The 19,220-nt window shown below is 34.5% G+C and overlaps 1 protein-coding gene across 2 annotated transcripts; it reads right to left on the bottom strand.

Annotated features, from left to right (window-relative positions):
* Positions 1 to 2,157: 2,157 nt before the first annotated feature.
* Positions 2,158 to 17,958, bottom strand: LOC115711246 (uncharacterized). Of its 2 annotated transcripts, none has more exons than XM_030639582.2 (23): positions 17,534 to 17,958; positions 17,302 to 17,381; positions 16,587 to 17,192; positions 16,131 to 16,366; positions 15,866 to 15,931; positions 15,624 to 15,758; positions 14,853 to 14,971; positions 14,379 to 14,684; positions 8,939 to 9,029; positions 8,762 to 8,867; positions 8,562 to 8,675; positions 7,947 to 8,110; positions 7,739 to 7,859; positions 7,332 to 7,556; positions 7,070 to 7,260; positions 5,921 to 6,088; positions 5,696 to 5,801; positions 5,380 to 5,517; positions 4,148 to 4,309; positions 3,866 to 4,066; positions 3,130 to 3,324; positions 2,974 to 3,045; positions 2,158 to 2,616 (listed from the first exon to the last, which is right to left on the bottom strand). In XM_030639582.2, the coding sequence occupies exons 2-23, from the start codon at positions 17,347 to 17,349 to the stop codon at positions 2,464 to 2,466; spliced, it is 3,723 nt and encodes a 1,240-aa protein (XP_030495442.2). In that variant the 5' UTR covers positions 17,350 to 17,381; positions 17,534 to 17,958; the 3' UTR covers positions 2,158 to 2,463. The 2 variants fall into 2 exon arrangements, with proteins under 2 accessions (XP_030495442.2, XP_030495450.2); XM_030639590.2 differs by having other exon boundaries at positions 8,939 to 9,026.
* Between the last annotated feature and the right edge of the window lie 1,262 nt (positions 17,959 to 19,220).

The following is a 19,220-nucleotide window of genomic DNA, read 5'->3' as shown; positions in this document are numbered from 1 at the left end:
ACATACTCCTAATTATCGCAATACTTATATTATCAACTTATCACAATATTTCCACCAATTTTATCAATTAAACTCGTTATGACATTTTTGGCTCCGGATCGAGTTTTCCAAGTCGTCAAATCTAAAAATATTTTTATTCCACATATAGCTCATATTACATTCACTAATGCTATATCGTAATTTATAGATTACGCTTATTTGCTTACTTATAGCGAATTTAAAAATTTATATTGAATTAGATTAATAAGATTATAATCCCACTTATTATTTGATTAACTCATAATATAAATACAAACTCTAATTATTTACCATTAGGCTTATCGAAATATTACATTTTCTATCTTATTGATTTATAAACTAACCTTGATAATCTCAAGTAAGCTTTGTTCTATCTTATAATTTTAACTGTTTATGTGTGTAAACTTTGTTCTTGGTTTTCACAATGAATTTTGTGGTGAAGCAAAACTAAGTCGTAAGATTTATATCTTCACTAATGTAATTACTTTGTTACATTTCTTCTACTTTGCTATTATTTAATTTTTTTGGTTTGATTTGAATTGTTTTGTTATGTTTTTTTTATTAAAATATATAATACAGACCAAATATAATCAAATGGGACAAAATTAGATTTGGTCAAATTTGTAATATTATTTTAGGGTGTACAAAATCTGGTTACTATTTTGCAACTCCAAAATCACCCTAATGTTAGGGTAAAAGATGTTACACAATCATAATTTTGAATTTTATGACTTACATTGGGTTGTAGGTGTTATGAGGTTATTTGGATAGGGAAATTTACAAAAATACTAGAATTCGGGTTAACTTTTACAAAAATACTGTCACACGGAAATTTTTTCAAAAATACTGTGTTTTTATAAAACACCAGTAAAACACAAAGTAGAACAACTCAAAACAACAGTAGAACACTAGTAAAACACCAGTAGAACACCAGTGAAAACTTAACACAGTATACTGCAGTATGAAACTTATAAAAAAACATAGTAAAAAAGTAAAAACTACCGCCTGGCAGTATTTTTGTAAAAAAATGACAAAAGTTAGTCTACCATGTAAATTTCCCTTTGGATATTAGATAGGTGAGTGGAGGTTAGAGACATGATTTGTAACGTTTTAACTCTCATCCCCACAAATCTGAAAAGTTGGGCAGCAGTGTGCCTCTTTTTTCCCCGCTGTGTTGGGGGGCTTTTAGAAAGTCTTGATTTACAACTAACCTCCAAATATAATACTCTCATAGGGTGTAAGATATTGTTTAGAGTTTGAATTAGAGAATTGCTTAAGGGGAACTTGGTTTAGCCTACTTAAATGTAAAGTCTTTTTAATATACCATTCAACTAAAAAGAGGATACTTTTCTTTTTCTCCCAAAAATACTTACATTTCAAAAAAAACCTCTCTAACTCTCTCACTCTAAATCTTGTTGTCTCCACCCCAAAGCCCTAAAATTTAAGAGCTCAATCACCTCGAAACTCTCAAAATCCTTTCCCATCTGGAGTTCTCAACTCGCTCATTTTTTTGTTTTTTTTTTTAGTTTTGACGATGTCACGAAACGTCACTAAATGTCGCTATATTACGAAACATCGCTAAATGTTTCTAATTCACAGCATCGTTAAACACATCGCTAAATATTGCAAAGTCACACTCAAATTTTTACGATAATTAGCGATGTTTAACGATAAACTGTGTATTTTTAGTCTCATATCACAAATACATCGCTAATATTATCGCTAAATATACAAATACAAAATATCGCGAATCATCACTAAATTTCATTCCTAATCTCAAATTTAATCTATCATTACAAATACATCGCTAAATATCGTAAAATATTACAAAAAACTGGATAACTAAAAGAAAAAAAATGCAAAAAACAAAAAAGGCCGTGACAGAAGACAATAAATGTTATATGCATAATTGAAATTTATCAAAAACAATGACAATAAAAAAACACATCTCAATCGTGTATGAACCTAAGGATATTCTTCCCTAAGTTTAAGATTCAAAGTGTTCTACACAAAATGTTGTATCTCTACCCTAAATTGTGTATTGAATAATTTAATGTCTCTAATCTCTTAAAGTGGTGTATGTCAGCTCCCAATTATTGTTTTAATTGTAAGCATAAAATTTAAACTTCCTCTAGAATATATATAAAGATATGATATTATGGTAACAAAAATGTTTACGAAAAAATGATTAAATGGATTCCAGAGCAGCTAGATGCTTGCTCTCTCTACAAAATTAGCAGCACGAGTAGTACGTTTATATGAATTAGATAAGATGTTATTATACACATTTGGATATAGCAAATAAGTAACATTCTGTTATGTAGACTTGGTTGGTGGTAAAATGTGTGGTAACACCTCCTCATCCTCCTTGTATCAGAGCATTTTATCAAAATCATGATCAAATTTCCCTTTCTTTTCAACTCATTATATATACGTGATCCGGAGCTAAAAGTAGTAGCGGTTCTCCTTGAGATCCGGAGCATCCTTGCAGAGTATCGATCGGACTTCCATGATCGATCTTGGCGGCTCTAGATCTTTTTCCTGTAGTGCATTCCCTAACAATTGCTGCATCTGAGAGGCAAAGGTGTCGTCCAGGATCTGAACACAAATCAACCTAACGGATCATTTATTTGAACATGATTGCCAAATCTCAATATATCTAAACAAAGCAGCACCGTATGACAGGAAAATCTAAGCTAATAAAGATATCAGGTCCCCATGCAGGAATTCCACAAGGGATTTAACTGTGATAATATACTTTCTACCTCCAAACACACAATATGGTCCTAAAGCTACAAAAGGTTGTGCAATGTAACAAAAAATAAATCATCAAATATCAGACTTTCAATCAAGCAAAATCAGCTCAATGATTATATCTCAGACACCAAAAGTAGCAAAACAAAGTGGATAAATCAGGAGAAATATAGCTAGGAATTTTTCAAGCCTTCTACTTACAGACACAGCGATTCGTGATCCCTTGTACCATGACCTATTCTCTTTCCTGTTCTCCAAGAAGCTTAGAACATCCTAAGACAACAACAATAAACCCCAAATAAGATGAAGCAAAATTATGGGCCAGGGCCAGATTGAGCAAATTTACAAGTAACATACTTGTCCCATTCGATCCCAGTAACCTCGACAGATAGCAATGAACACAAGAGTCTCAAAGACAGAGTGAAGGTGGGTTATTGTATTAGTAAGCTGGTCTTTCAAAGGTTGCATTCTATTTCGAACATCTGATTCTACCGCACTTTCCTTTGAATCTTGGAGAATTTTTTTCAGCTTTGTCGCACTCTGCAACTTAGCCTGAAAACAATGAAGAGCAAAATATTAAAGGCGAATGAGTTTTCAATAGAATAGTCTCCTAAATGCAAGATTGCGAGCTACAACAATTTATGAAGATAATGCAATGAGATCAAAAGTCTCAAGTAAAATCTCGAACACAGCTTCATGTATAAATACTCATTTGTATTTATGTTCTCTTTTATGTATCAAAAGTAAATACACAAAACCATTCTCTACTTTTCTCTCATTTTTCAGGTACTCTTGGTGATTTAGTCCTTTGTTGCCCCATTTTGTCATTTACTTGTACAGATTGCCTATCTGCTCCACCTGCATTTTCCTTTTCATTTTTCCAAAAATTTAAACTAGCCCTGCCGTTTTACAGAAACATAGTTTCTATAATTCCTCAATGCCGTGCGACAAAATAGCTTTTTCATTCGCCATGAACTAGGCAGTCACAATATCAAATCATCTTCCTTTTAATTTCCGAGTAGTTTACATATAGGTATAATGTAATAAAAATAAATCACAATGAAAAATGCACCATGTGCAGAGTGGTACCCACATTTTCCACCAGTTTTTCTACAACCGCTTGAAGATAATTTCTGAACTTCGCCCTCAGCATGACTGTTACTTCACTAAGACGTTCTCCAGGAACAGCATTTCCACCATCAGGGATGCAAGATCCCCACGATTTGAATTGAACTTCTATCTTAGGCCGCAGGACGTCAAGCATCCTTTTTAGTGAATTCAACAAAATGCCCAGCTGAAATACAAGAGATATTCAAATTTCATTATAATGTGCAAGCCTACAAGGAGCCAAGAAGTAATGAGAAGTTACACAAACCTCATCGGGGACCACATAGGCACTAGCAGATCTCTTGGTAAGTTTTTGCATATACTTGAGGCCAAATTTCTTAGGTGCCAAGTTTTCCTTCAATGGTGCTAATACATCTGCATACTGCTTATCTAAAGCTTCCACTACTGCCTTCTCAATGTCAGCAACAGCCTTTGGTGGAAAGAAAATTAAATATGTCAAATAATACATATTATGAGTTTGTTAAGTTCAAATAGAACAGCAAACAATTGATTTCAGAAAACAGAAAAGCTTAAAACTACATGGAAATTTTGATACAGAAAAGCTTAAAACTACATGGAAATTTTGATAAGATTATGAACAGAAAAACCAGGTACTAACAATAAGAAGATGAATTTATTATTTCTGTCTTCTAGGCTTACACATTACAACATTTCTTTTATATTTAGTCAAGGGAGAGCTGGGATGACTACATAAGAATGTCTTTTCATGAATTTAGCATTTATTGGGAATAATATATATGCTGTACTTTGAAACGAATCAAATAATATATAACCATTGACTACCACAAATGAACGACCCAAATAGTATATAAACTGTATCATAAGTTCATAACCGATTCAGCCCATTGCCTCCTACATGTCTACTGGTATTTACATCAAAGCTGGTCATCACTTAAGTTATCCGTGCCAGTAAAGACAATAGTTGTAAGGGCCCAGCTTGGATGTTGACATGATTAAAGAACACTTTATGTTGGATTCAAATAAGAGTATTTCACATATGATTCGTGCAAACTAAAGTTAAGGCTCAATGCCAACTTCAAGGAAAACAAAAAGAGAGAAAAAGCAAACAAGAAAAGTTGAGGAGTTAATATGATTAATGAAGATGAAGCTTCTTATTTGATTTGTGTCTTTATTTTGTCAAATTTTGCAATTCAAAATTTGTACATGTAATAAAAATGTACTATGCATTTTGTACAACATTTGGTACTAAATTATGACCCAGGTATTCTAATCTCGGTTTCATCATGCACTTTTCGGGAAAGGCTTGGTTATTACAAGCTACAACTATTTGATATGGATAAACCAACCATATTTTCTAAACAAAGAATTAATCAGCCAATCTTTCAATTACATGATTAGAATATATACTTATTTGAAAGTGATTGACAGGCCATACTGCGATTTTCTATGATGAAAAAAAAGGCCCATCATGCATACATTACAGAAATTTAAGTCTAAATTAAACAAGAAGTCACATACTTGCTCTAGAACAAGAGTGTACTCTGGCCATCGACATATAATGATCTCGTAATCACTCAGAGTCTCCTTCAATTTATCATACATCTCATCAACAAATGGAGTTGTAGAGTGTTGTGTTTTAACTCCTGACCATTTTACCTGAAAGTTCATGATTACTTCTATTGAGCATGGAAAAAATGTATAAAATAAGATTGCTTAAAAATCTTGTTCTCTGATAAAAGAAAAATACTTGGTAATTTGGAAATGATATCCTCGAACCTCCAATGGACAAGCACAAGAATATTCATGGATAAGTGATGCCCAAAACTAAACATACCTTATCTAATCTGCACGTTTCAAGCAAAGACTGTCGCTTGTCCTGAATCCACACCATGATATAAAGGTGGAACAATTCTTTTGCATCAACTCCACCTTTTACAGGACTGGAAGAGCAGAAAATAGATCATAAGCATAAAAAATTGTAAGAACAATTGTCTATTCTATTTTGTTTATGGCTGCTGCCGTATTTTGACAATAGAAACTAGAACAAAAATATCATTACTTGATGTTCCAGTTTGCAAGGTCCCTCTGTAAATCTGCTGTTGCAATAACAAGTTCTGCTACAGGAGGTGAAGGGCCTGTTGGGGGGCAAGCAATGAGGAAAGCTCGCAATCTACTGCACAGTTCAGTGCTGTATATTGATGAAGATAGATTTGGAAGATCTATGAAACTGTTCCCCCCGGGAAAAAAAAAAAAAAGAGACAAGCAGAGCATTTTAATCTTATGTCAGAGTACCACACAAATGGCCATAAGAAACAATTCAGATAAGCAAAATGGAGCACAATGATGTTGGTACATGATGATAAAAGTTGTTCCCTTTTGATTGCAGTTTAGGAGAGAAAAAGTATGATGGTAAAATGGAACACGATGGTGTTTGGTATGATGATAAAAGTCGTTCCTTTAAGATTGCAGTTCAGATCTTTAAAAAAAAGAGATTGCAGTTCAGATGACATTGAAAACTTGTTGTAAATGTGACAGACCCAAGCACATAAATTGCAGCAAGATTACAGAGTGATTTGATTAACAATCCCAGGCAATTTGAGAGACCTGGTTCTCTCCTACAGCTATGCAAAATACACAGTAAGAATTGGCCTGTCCAACACATACTCTCTCCTCTCTTTTATTTTTACAACTTTCTAAATAAATTGACTTCTGGATCTTCTGACAACTACAATTAGATTGATTCTAGGACAATTATAACCAGATTCTAAGACATTCCACAATTATCCCATTTCCAAAAGAACCCAGCACTACCACTTTCCTAAGCGTAGGTGTAGTAAATTAGGGGCATATCAAAAATCGAAATGTACCACTTTCATATTCATGAAGAATGTAACAAAAGAATGGTCTATGTTATGAAAACCACAGCAAATGAAAAATAGAGGAAACTCGTTTTACCGTACAAACTCGTAAACTCACATGATAACTAATGGGAAAAATCCATCAGCAATAGTAAGGGATTGGTTGGTGGTGGGTGGTTTATAACTACTTGGGCACCCTTCTCCCATAGGCTAGTCTTTTGGGAGCGAGTCTAACAAAGAATGATTATACTTCTCCTTAATTACTATAGAATGAAAGACAAAATGAAAAATTTCAAAAGTATTATAGATTAGACTTTTCACCATTTAGATAATGATTTAAGAAAATATACCTTGGAAGTATATGTTGATTATGAATCTCAATATCAGTACGAATTTCATTCCTAATATTTATGCACAAACACTTCATCCTCTGGTAAGCAGTAGTCATAGTTAAGGTATCCATCAAAGTGTCATCACTGTTATTGCTGATATATTCATCAGTCTCTGTCAAGTGCCTTCTTGATCTCTTCTTTGCAGCAACCTAGCACATCACACACTTAGAAAAGCCAATATGTACCAACTTACACGATCACAATTAGAGAAATTCCTAACCTGGAAATAGTGGCATAATGTATTTTGTGACTCAGGGGACAAGATATCATGAAGAAGAGTGTAAAGCTTTATGGCAGGCTCCAGTGCAGGTGCAGCACGCCCACATGCAGGTTTAAAGACCTCCACAATACCCGAGAGTACTGACTCATCCAATGATTTGTAGTTCTCAAAAACTAGAGCTAGCACTTGTTCAATTTGATCCTTGGTTTCTCCCAAGATCCGGTTCTACATGTATAAATAAATACATATATCAGCAATTTTTCACATGTGTTAGAAGTGATTTGGGAATAAAACATGAGCAAAAAATGTCATAAGAACAGAATATGGATGAGAAAAGTTCAACACAAAGGATTCAATAAAGCCATATCAACAATACAAAACGAAATCATAAAATGATTGATACATACTTCTTGATGACTCAATGTGCTCCTGCTATGGCCTTTCATAAGAACTGGCATTAGCAAATCATAAACCAATTTGAGGCAATCCTCAGTTGGTGTTGCAACGTCCATGACATAAGAGAGGTATCTGTTGCCATTGAATATTAGACAACAATCATAATGTAGAGCATGAAAAAGAAAATAAATCTACTACTGCATAACCACATTGCAATACCTGAGCTTCGTATATATATCAGAAACACCATAATAAGAAGAAAACTCCCTCAAAATCCATTTCCAAGGACCATGCAATAATAGATTCCTTTGGCGAAACTGTTGAACTTTCATAGCGACCTCCAATACCAGGTCATAAGCAACTGTTTCAGCAACAGAGCCGCACTGCCCACCAGTAAAAGCAAATCAAATCAAAAAACTTTGTAACACATTCTAAAGTACAAAAGGCTTCCTTGCTCCCAAAATGCAAGCAATTATTCTTCTTCAAGAACAATGCATTGCAAAAACTTATTATCTATTTTCTTTTAGCAACAATAATCTCTTTTTCCTTGGGTACATTGCACTTTACAAGGCACACTGTCCAAATGTCTTCAACAACCATGCATTTATTCCTTCATATAGATAGTTTAACATGTTTCTAATTCCATCCAAAACATTAAAAAAATTGAACAAATACGAAACTAATATATCTCCACAAATCCAAGTCTACAATATTTACTTGAACACACATACACACACATAATGTGGTGCATTGATGTCAAAAAACAATAGACATTAGGGGAAAACAAAATAAAAGTGTGGCAAACAAATTTAAAGGTTCCACAGAATAACTTACTTTAAGATGACTACTATCATCAGAACTCATTGAGTAGTGTATACAAATCTGTAGCTTTCCAACAAACTCATGTTCTGGTTCACGGTAAATAGACCACCACCGTACTTTGTCAGACTGCATTTCCATTTAAATAAGAATCATCAACCAGAATTATTACCAGGAATTCAACCTGGCAGCTAAAAAGATAAAGATAATATTACTGGATCATCAGCAATTGTCGCCACTTGAACAAGTGCACGGCCAAAATGTTTCCCCTTGGAATCTTGGATTTCAACAATTAGATCATCTCCCAAGCTATCTGGTAAGCTGTAGAGTGGTCAGCGCCTTTCTCAAACGATTCAACAAACAAAAAGAATACACTGAGAAAGGGAACATACAAAACATGAGTTTCACCAGATCCAGGCTGCATTCTCATTGCATCTTCTTCAGGTGAGCTTTTCAGTCTTAATAAACAAGAGTATGTTTCTGCTGCCAAGTATGAGCAAGATAAAAATTCTCAACTAACTCATGTGAAAAATAAAGCTCTTGGAATAAGCAAAAAGTTTATGTAATAATGGAGGATAGTACAGATCAGAGCATTGTACTATTATAGCATACAAAATGTAAAATATGGTGATTGAATTGTGTATTGTATTCCATAGAATATTATATATTTATATAAAAAGCTAGAGCATAGATGTTAATCATGCCCAGCTTGTTACAAAAATAATCAACCCACACTCCGTTAAAATCTTTTGTAAAAATATCTCCTAATTGTATTATTATAGCATACAAAATGTAAAATATGGTGATTGAATTGTGTATTGTATTCCATAGAATATTATATATTTATATAAAAAGCTGGAGCATAGATGTTAATCATGCCCAGCTTGTTACAAAAATAATCAACCCACGCTCCATTAAAATCTTTTGTAAAAATATCTCCTAATTGTTCTCTGGTCTTCACATATCCTGTGGAGATCAGACCTTGTTGAATTTTCTCACGAACAAAATGACAATCAATCTTAATGTACTTAATTTGCTCATGGAACACGGGATTTGAGACATTATGAAGAGTAACACGATTATCACACCGCAATTTTGCTGGAATAGAAATCTTAAACCCGAATCCAATGAAAAGTTGATAAATCCATATTACCTCACACAGATTGTGCCATAGCTCTATATTCTGATTTAGCACTAGATCTAGACACAACATTTTGTTTCTTAATCTTCCAAGAGATTAGATTGCCCCCAACAAATACACAATATCCTGAAGTAGATCGTCTATCTACCTTGGAGCCTACCCAATCTACATCAGAGAAACACTCACTCTGGGTATGTCCATGATTCTTGTAAACTATACCATGTCCTAGTGCTCCTTTTAAAAATTTGCTCTAATGCTGCCCAACGATGAATTGTTGGAGAAGACATAAACTGACTAACTACACTAACTGGGAATGCAATAGCTAGACGAGTCACGGTTAGATAATTCAACTATTCCAAATAATCTGCGATATTTTTCAGGATCTTCAAATGGTTCCCCATCACGAGTAAGATGCCCAACTGGATTCATTGGAGCGTTACAAGATTTTGCTCCCAATTTTTCTGCCCAGTTAACAAATCAAGCACATACTTTCTTTGAGACAGAAAAATACCATGTTTACTCCAAGTAACTTCAACACCCAAGAAATACTTGAGCACCCCTAAAGCCTTCATGTAAAATTGGGTATGAATGAAAGACTTAAGGGATAAGATGTCTTCAGTATCATTTTCAGTAATAATGATGTTATCAACATACACCACTAACAATGTTCAGAAAAAAAAAAAAAAAAAAAAAAAAAAAAAACATACACCACTAACAAAATGATACCAGCAGTTGATTTTTTATAGAACACAAAATTATCTCACTTACTATTCAACGAACCAAATTTCTCAACAGACTGACTAAATTTACCAAACTAAACACAAGGACTTTGTTTCAATCCATATAAAGATGGGTAAATACCATTTTGGACCCTGTGTTTTGCAAAAGTTACCAATTAGACTCTCTGTTTTGTTAATGACAAAATGTACCTTATATTTTCCAAAATGGTAAAAATAGGACCCTGAACTCAATTTTCAATTATTTTATTTTTTAATATAACCAACTTTATAACAATTTTTAACATGAATGAATACAGAAAATGAAACCAGTTTTGTCATAACATCTCCAAATTAGATTATTATTAAGTTTTATTTTGACAAAAAATCAGTTTAGGGTCATATTTGTACAATTTTAGAAAATACAAGGTCCATTTTGTCATTTAACATAACAGAAGATCCAATTGGTAACTTTTGCAAAACACAGGGTCCAAAATAGTATTTACCCTATAAAGATTTGTAAAGACGAAAAACTCACGCTAACTCCCCTTGAGCAACAAACCTAAGAGGTTGCTCCATATACACTTCTTCCTCAAGATCTCCATGAAAAAAAAAAAAAAGCATTGTCAATATCAAGCTGATATAAAGGCCAATGATGAGTAGCTTCCATGGAAATTAACAGTCGAACAGATGTGAGTTTAGCAACAGGATAAAAAGTATCACAATAGTCTACTCCAAAGGTTTGAGACCATTGGCAACAAGACGTGTCTTTAAGCAAGCAATTGTTCCATCTTAATTAAATTTAACCGTAAACACCAATTTGCACCCTATGACCCGTTTTCCTGAAGGTAAATTAACCAAGTCCCAAGTATCATTTGCAACTAAAGCATTCAGCTCTTCTATCATTGCAGCAAGCCAACCAGAATGAGACATTGCTTCACGAACAGTTTCAGGAATAGTGATAGAATCAAAAGAAGCAATAAAAGAGTAAGAAGAAGAGAAGAGATGCAGGTGATGGGAAAATCATCTTTGAGTCCGAATCTGATGACAAAGATGCAGGTGCAGGACATGAAACGGGAGGTGGATGAGGTGGATGCCTAGTGTACACTATAGGAGGAGGCCTAGCAAGTGGTGAAGGTGGTGGAGGTGGTGGAGTTGTAGGCATTGTGGGAGCTATAACCGAGTCAGGTGAAGGAACAAGAGACTCGTCAGAATATGTATCAGGCGCAGACGATGTGACAGAATACACCAACAAATCATCATCCTCCCCCTGAAGAGTAGGAGTAGGTGAAGATGAAAAATAAAGTGTATTTTTCACAAAGGTAACATCAATAGAAACAAGATATTTGTTGAGATCAGGACAATAACACCTATACCCTTTCTGAGGACGAGAATAATCAAGAAAGACACTTTTAGTGCCTTGGGGCCTATTCGTGACATGTCGATGGACATCGTGAGCAGAACAAACACTACGAAATACCCAAGGAGCAACTGGAAACAATGACTTACCCAGAACATATATTTTAAATGGGATCTCACCATTAAGTACAGAAGATGGCATGCGATTAATAAGAAAGCATGCTGTGGAAACTGCCTCAGCCCAAAAAGGTTTAGGAACTTTCAGTTGAAACAAGAGGGCACGTGCAGTTTCAAGAAGATGTCTGATCTTACGTTCTGCTACACCATTTTGAGGTGCAGTATCAACACAAGAAGTTTCAAGAAGCATGCCATTAGAGGTCATGTAAGATAGAAATTGAACAGATGTGTACTCTTTGGCGTTCACTTCGCAAAATACGAACAGACACAATAAATTGATTTTGAATCTCAGCACAAAAAGTACAAAAATATAGAAAACAACTCAAAATTATTTTTCATTAAATATAACCAAGTTACACGAGAATAATCATTCACAAAAGTAACAAAATATTTGAATCCAGGTAAACTCAAAAGGAACACTAGCACGCTTATTTACTCGAGGACTTAAACTAATACGATGATGTTTGACAAACTGACATGACTCACAATGTAATGAAGACACCTTACTATACTGGGGATAAAGTTTCTTAAGTAGAGGAATAGATAGAGGCTGGTGGAAGTGGATCAAGAACATACAGACCGCCAGATTCATATCCTTTACCAATAATATTCTTCGTCATAAGATCTTAAAACAAACAATGATCGGGAAAGAATGAGATTGAACAGTTTAGATTACAAGTGTGTTGACTCACAAAAAGAAATTAAAGGACAAATTAGATAAATGTAAGACTGATGGCAAAGTGAGCAAAGGTGTGGGAGCAATGAGAGGTATAGCCCATTCATCTTATATATGGTATTATATTTAAAAATTGTGTTTTCCAAAAGAGTGTTTTGGAAACAAAAATTTGAATTTTGTATGTGAAGAATTGTTTCTAAAAATGTGATTAGTTGTAGTGTAATTTTGTGTCTTTGAGTTTTAAAAGTTGGATTTGTGATTGGTTGGGAACCTCAAAATAGAAAAGTAAGAGGGTATTTGAAGAGTTTTCAGATTCAATGATTTGAAAACATAGAAAACATAAAATTGTTGTTTTCATTTTTAAGCTTAAAACTCAAAATCATATTCAGATTTAGTTTTTGAAAACACTAAACCAATCAAGTATTTTTATGTGGCCCCCACCTTTTAAGTTTTCAAAAACATAAAATTGTTTTCAAATTTCAAACCAATCAAGCACTAGTTCTTTAACCAATTCACAATGATTAATCAAACTAATTACCTCATTATCAATAGAATTTCGAATTTGACGAAACAAGCGAGCATCCTCACGTAACCATACTTTCATTGAATCGTCTTTTTCTTTGGGAGGATCATCAATCAAGTGATCATCTTTGTCAATACTCCTTAGATAAAGTCGAATTGTCTTATTCCATTCCAAATAATTCGAACCAATCAACTAGTGGTTTTGGATCTGATTTCGTCTCTACCATAATCTCAGAAACAAATTTCGAAAGAGACAACGCAGCATCGACTAATTAAAAATAAGTAAAGAACACCCCAATACGAAGTATGGAGAAATACCAAACTACAACCTGAGACAGATGCAAGTCAGCTTAAGGGGAGCCAAAAAAACGAATCGGAGAAGAATCGCCGTCGAAACCTCCGTCACACGCGCCTCCACGCGTTAGTGCATGGGGAACGTGGCAGAAGAAACGAGCGACGCGTGAGACACGCGCGAGGAATCCGGCGATCGGACTTTGGGGTTTGGCAGATCGGCGGCTAGGCAATCCTTCTGAGTGGGCGATGAGAACAAAAGATCCCTCTAAATATGGTTTCCGAAAAAAGAACCCTAATTGAAAACCCCAATTTGTGATAAACCCTAATTTTAAATTCCCAATCCCAATCTGCTCTCATACCATGCAAAATATGGTGATTGAATTGTGTATTGTATTCCATATAATAGTACATACAAAGCTAGAAGATAAATAAAAGCTACTAAATACAAATAGGAAACTACTAAATAGAAATTAGCCTAATTTTTTACAGCTAATATTCTAACACATAAAATTAAAGTGCTCCTTTTTTTATATCTTCTTCAAAGCATCTACAAAAAAGTAGAGAAGCTTTGAGGAGCTTTGAGGACAGGAAGATATACTACAGATGAATGACACAAAATACAAACAAAAACAAAACAGAATATCAAAACAGAGAAGTTCCAAATAATAATATAAGATAAATGTACGTCTCTAATTCACCTTTCAAAACAAAGTGTATGTCTCTAGTTCTCATACATAACACTATCACAATTGTGTGGATATCTTTTTTTCAAGTCTATCAAGCATACATCACAAGATTCACATATGTATTCACATGACATCTATAACAAAAACAAGATGGACTACCTTTTCAGCATCAAATGTCAAATCAATATTAATATACTTTACTTGCACACACAACAGCATAAAATAGGAAGATCAAATCCTTTAATGGTTCATAGTTCATACCTTGCGCAACTTCATATGATGACGAACTGTTGCGTAGAGTAGTTACAACACCAGTTTTTAAGAGTCCAGACACTTGTTTTATATAATGTGTGCCGGCTTGCACGTATGCCAAGCTTTGGCGTGAAAAAGAACCATTTGCAGGCATGCGAGGAGCAACACGAATGTTTCGAAGAGCATGACATCCTGAAGTTAGCGTTGACTGCAAGTTGGAGAAGCGATATTTGATGGAATCCAGTTTTATTGATGGCCTGTAAGTAATTATACTACAGCCAGTAGGTGGGTCCAGGGCCATTTTCACTTTACGCACTGCGCAATGAAAACTCACTCAGTAATCTTCAATAACAAAACACTTGAGGTGTTTGAAGTTGAAGGTGGCATTTAATAACAAAACACTTGAGGTTTTTGAAGTTAAAGGTGACACTTAATAACCAAATGCTTGAAGTGTTAGAAAGTAAAGGTGACATTTAATACTACCTTGGACCTTCATCTTGCCAACAACTTTCTTAGGTTTGGGTGCAGCTGTCTCACTGGCTAGTTCTGAGGTTTGCTTTCCCATCAGTTCTTCCTCTGATTGTAAAAGCACTTGCCGTAAACTAGAGTTCAAAGAAGACGATTTTAAATCTCTTAAGTAGAAGCGAAAAAGAAAACACTACAAACAAATAGACATTCCAAGAGAAAACGAGGTGGGGGTGGGGGAGACAAATAATGACTTCACATTTAAATTTTCTTAACCACACCTATTCCTAATTTTATCTCAATGCTTATTTCATCCCCTGAACTTATGATGTATAAATACCACTCAAATTACATTATCTATGTCTGATTCCATCTTACAAAAACCAGTAAGAATTATTACATAAAAGTTTCATTGACAAGTTATCAAGGACAAATAGTCAGCAAAAATATTACAAACCAAACTACATGTATTTATATTAAAAAATAATACATATTTAAAAAAAATGATATTATATGTATAAATGTGTGTGCGAATTCGAAAGAATTAAGAAAAAGACTTGATTTTATTTTTCAATTGTTTTTCTAAGTACTAAACTACAATATATTAAGCTAAATCCAAGAGGCATAGGTGTTTTTAATATATTACCCTGTTAGAAGTACAATTTATTTTTGTTCCTAGAGTGCACATGATGTTCCCTTCCATAACACGTTCGTGCAATTTATCAAAAACATAAAACAAAATCTTGAAATTAGGCATGATTGAGAACAAGAGAAAGACAATGAACTCACCAAAATGCCTCCCTTAGTAGTGCACATTCATTCTCCAAAAACATTGGTGCTTCCATGCATTCCATTGCCCAAGCATGAAGGCAAAGGCGCACACATGCATCATAAGCAACAAAAGCATGCCATGGCCCTAGTGCACTGGTTTATAATTTACACAAACACAGTAAATCAATAAATTGAAGAACTGAAACAAAGATCTTTTACATCATCTACATCATATACAACCATGGGTTTGGTTTGAATACCTTGCATGAAACGTTGGGAGTCGAGCCAGGCTAGATGATGTAGTAGTTTCTAAACCAGTAGTAGTTCTACAAACAGAAAGATTAGAAAATGTGAAATACATTGACATCATGGGCAAAATATATAAATAGATATAAACATATATATTGTGCCTCTCAGGTTACTGTGTTCAGTAAAGTAAAACCAAGTGTAAAATAATATAAAAATTTGAGCAGAAAACTTCAGCATATATATTATTATTTTGTAAAGGGAGCAATAAGCACACACCTTACAAAATTGTCAGATTTTTCATTTCCACTTTTGCTTTCTGGCTTAAGATTGGGTGTGGTTTTATTTTCAGGTGAAGCTGCTGCATTTGGAGTACTGTGCACCCCAGGAGTTGGATTTCTGTCGGCAGCTTGTTTGATTTCTTGAGTAGCAGAGCTGCCACCAATTGGCGGTGCACTGGGAACATCATCATCATCAGAGAACTTACCATTTTCCATCTTTCTTGAATGCAATCCCTGAAAAAGTCGGTAGACTTAGTAACAGCTCCATAATTCTGGTTGATAGTAAGAACAGCTATTTATAAGACATGAACAGCACTAATAGAATCACTGCATTGCCTATACTAGTAACACCACCATCTTATGTGGCACATGTAAATTAAAGAAAGCCTACACAATCAGAATCAATCGAGCTAGCAAGAGCAATTGAAATAAATTCTAAAGTATAAGAACGAACCTTTACAGCAGAACTTTCCACTTGAACTGTTGATGGAACACTGGAAGCATATCCTTCCGAGAATCTATGTTGTTTCATACCACCATTAATGCTTCCTCCCACTTGTGTAGTAGAAAACTCCGAGCTTGCAGCGGAGTCGTCAGACTCATCTTCCGTAAACCCATTCCTAGATTGGTACCTACCAGCTCCTCCAACTCCTACTACTCTTTCCGCCATAAACCTATGCTTTCCAAGTCCAACCACTGTCTCCATGGAAGAACCAACATCGGAATAAGTATAGTCACTGCTATAGTGGGAATCCTTTTTCAAATGGTTGCCATATCTACGAACAGCACCACCATTATTCATCTGGGGAGACGAATCAACTGAGTTTCCTCCATATACATCCTCCTCTGAATCAGTACTCATATCATTTTCAGAGCCTGACCCACTAGCATCCAAATCACCAGGAATGGTTCTAGACACCGGAATGGCACTAGCGGGCAAATGCCCACTTCTGAATTTCGAGGGTGGAGGTAATCCAAAGGCTCTTCCGCCACTTCGAATATTAGACATGGGATCAACTCGGGTTCTCAGATTTGAACTGGATAAAGGAACCTCCTCCTTCTGATTTCAGAGGAAAAATGACTAAAACTTTAAAATACCTCTTTTCTTTAGAGAAAAAGAAAATATAGACAAGAAATAAAACATAGAAACAGATTGGAGAATAGCTAACCTCTCTAACCCAACGAAGAGCACTTCTATCAAGTCCTTCAGTGAACATATTATTCTCGACAATTTTACTTTTACTTTTACCTATACCCAGAAAACAATTTCAGCAACCCTCCAAGCAAAAATGGAAAATCACCCAGAAAAGGAAACAAAGTGGGAAAAAAAACATAAAACGTAAACCCAGGAAACACACTCATATGTTTTAACCCAAATAGTGTAAAAAAGCAGCAACTTACATATGAAATCAAGTTCTGAGTTTCAGTACCAAAAAGGAGCTCAAGAACAGCAATCCCGGAAGCCGAGAAATTTGTAAAGTAAATATACGTACTTACTATATAACATTCAACAAGACCTCAAACTTTAGAACCAAAATGAAAAAGAAAAAATAAAAGTTAAATAACTAAGGATTGCTTCTCTCAAAAGTATGTTTGTTTCAGCTCTGAGAAAAAATCAGACAAAGCTTTTTTTTTATTTATTTAAATCTCCCTGTACAAATCTGTGGGGTTTCTTTAGGTGAAAGGACTGGTTTGGTCAGCTCGCTCTACTATGCTTTTTTTTTTTTTTTTTTTGAGTTATACGAATACGAAATTTATGTATATTTAAGCTTTTTATTTTTTTGAAACAGATATTTAAGCTTCCTTTGTTTCTCAATATTTCTCAACTAATGAGAAATATTATGACATAATCGGGTCAACAAATAATAATCCCACACGAAACGACGTCGTGGGTCAAGAAAGAGAAGAAATAACTGAATACGACATCGTATCGCTGTAAATCGAAATCTGCAAAACCCAATGCTATTTATTAAATTATTGTTTATTAATGTAACATAATAAAAGAAAGTCCGAGAATAAAGCACACGTAGCTGACCCAGAGATAGAAAAGAGTAACGGGAAGTCTACGTGGCAAACAAGGGCTAAGCTTTATAATTGTTTTCATTAATTACTTTTTAAATTTGAAATACTAAATTAATAATATTCTTTTTGAATAAAATAAATAGGTCGAACGTTTGTAGTGGAGAGTGGAGACGCTATTATTCTAGTTTGCCTCTAATCAGTAATCACATGGGTTTCGGTGGGTCCCACGTAAAATCCTCTGCCCATCCCTTCTTTGTTTTCTCCTCTACTAGTGTGTGTGACCGACTTAAGTTTCTTAAACCAAATATCTAAAATACCCTTCTCTAGAAGCCGATTTGAGCAAATATCGTCCAAAGTTTAAAAATATATATTAATTATTTTGTTGTGATATGAAATATTTAAAATAACTGAAAAAGATGGGATAAAATGCACTCATTGGAGCACGTTGATTGGTAAGAAATCACGAGTAGAGTAGAAAAAATGGGGTCCAAAGGGACTTTTACTTTAATTTGAATATTTTTGAAATTTGATTCTTTAGTTTGGAACAACGTCTTTTTCAAAAAAAGAAATATAGATATTGTACAATTAAATATGTTTAGTTATATGATTATGATAATGTGTTTTTGTTTTGTTTGTGAAGTGTGATTGGGTGCTTCTTCTTCGTAAAGTTAAATGGGCCACAAATGAACCCCCACCCGCCCACCAAATTTTGCTGGGGCGCAGATAGAACATGCACAAACGTTTTGCTGCTCTTTGTTGTAGATTTAAGGCATGACTCCTTTTTTTAGCTGAGAAACATGGAAAATTACATTAAGCAAAAGATAGAAGTCTGGTGAGCACATGGGACTCACCTCCCAAGAATTAAGAGGACCATTACAACTTACAAAAGTCATCCAGCCTCCACTTAATCAAAGTATGAACTGAATCATTAAGGTCTCTCGAAATCCAAACAACATTACAATTAAAATAAGAAACCAAATCTAACAGCTTAAAATAGCCAACTCCCATTGAGTAGGGATGGACCTACGTAGAAACGAGACGAGACAGTCACTCCTGAAAAAAAAAA

The sequence above is a fragment of the Cannabis sativa genome, chromosome X (genome assembly GCF_029168945.1).
Source record: "Cannabis sativa cultivar Pink pepper isolate KNU-18-1 chromosome X, ASM2916894v1, whole genome shotgun sequence".
NCBI lineage: Eukaryota > Viridiplantae > Streptophyta > Magnoliopsida > Rosales > Cannabaceae > Cannabis > Cannabis sativa.
This window is presented reverse-complemented; position numbering and strand designations above follow the sequence as displayed.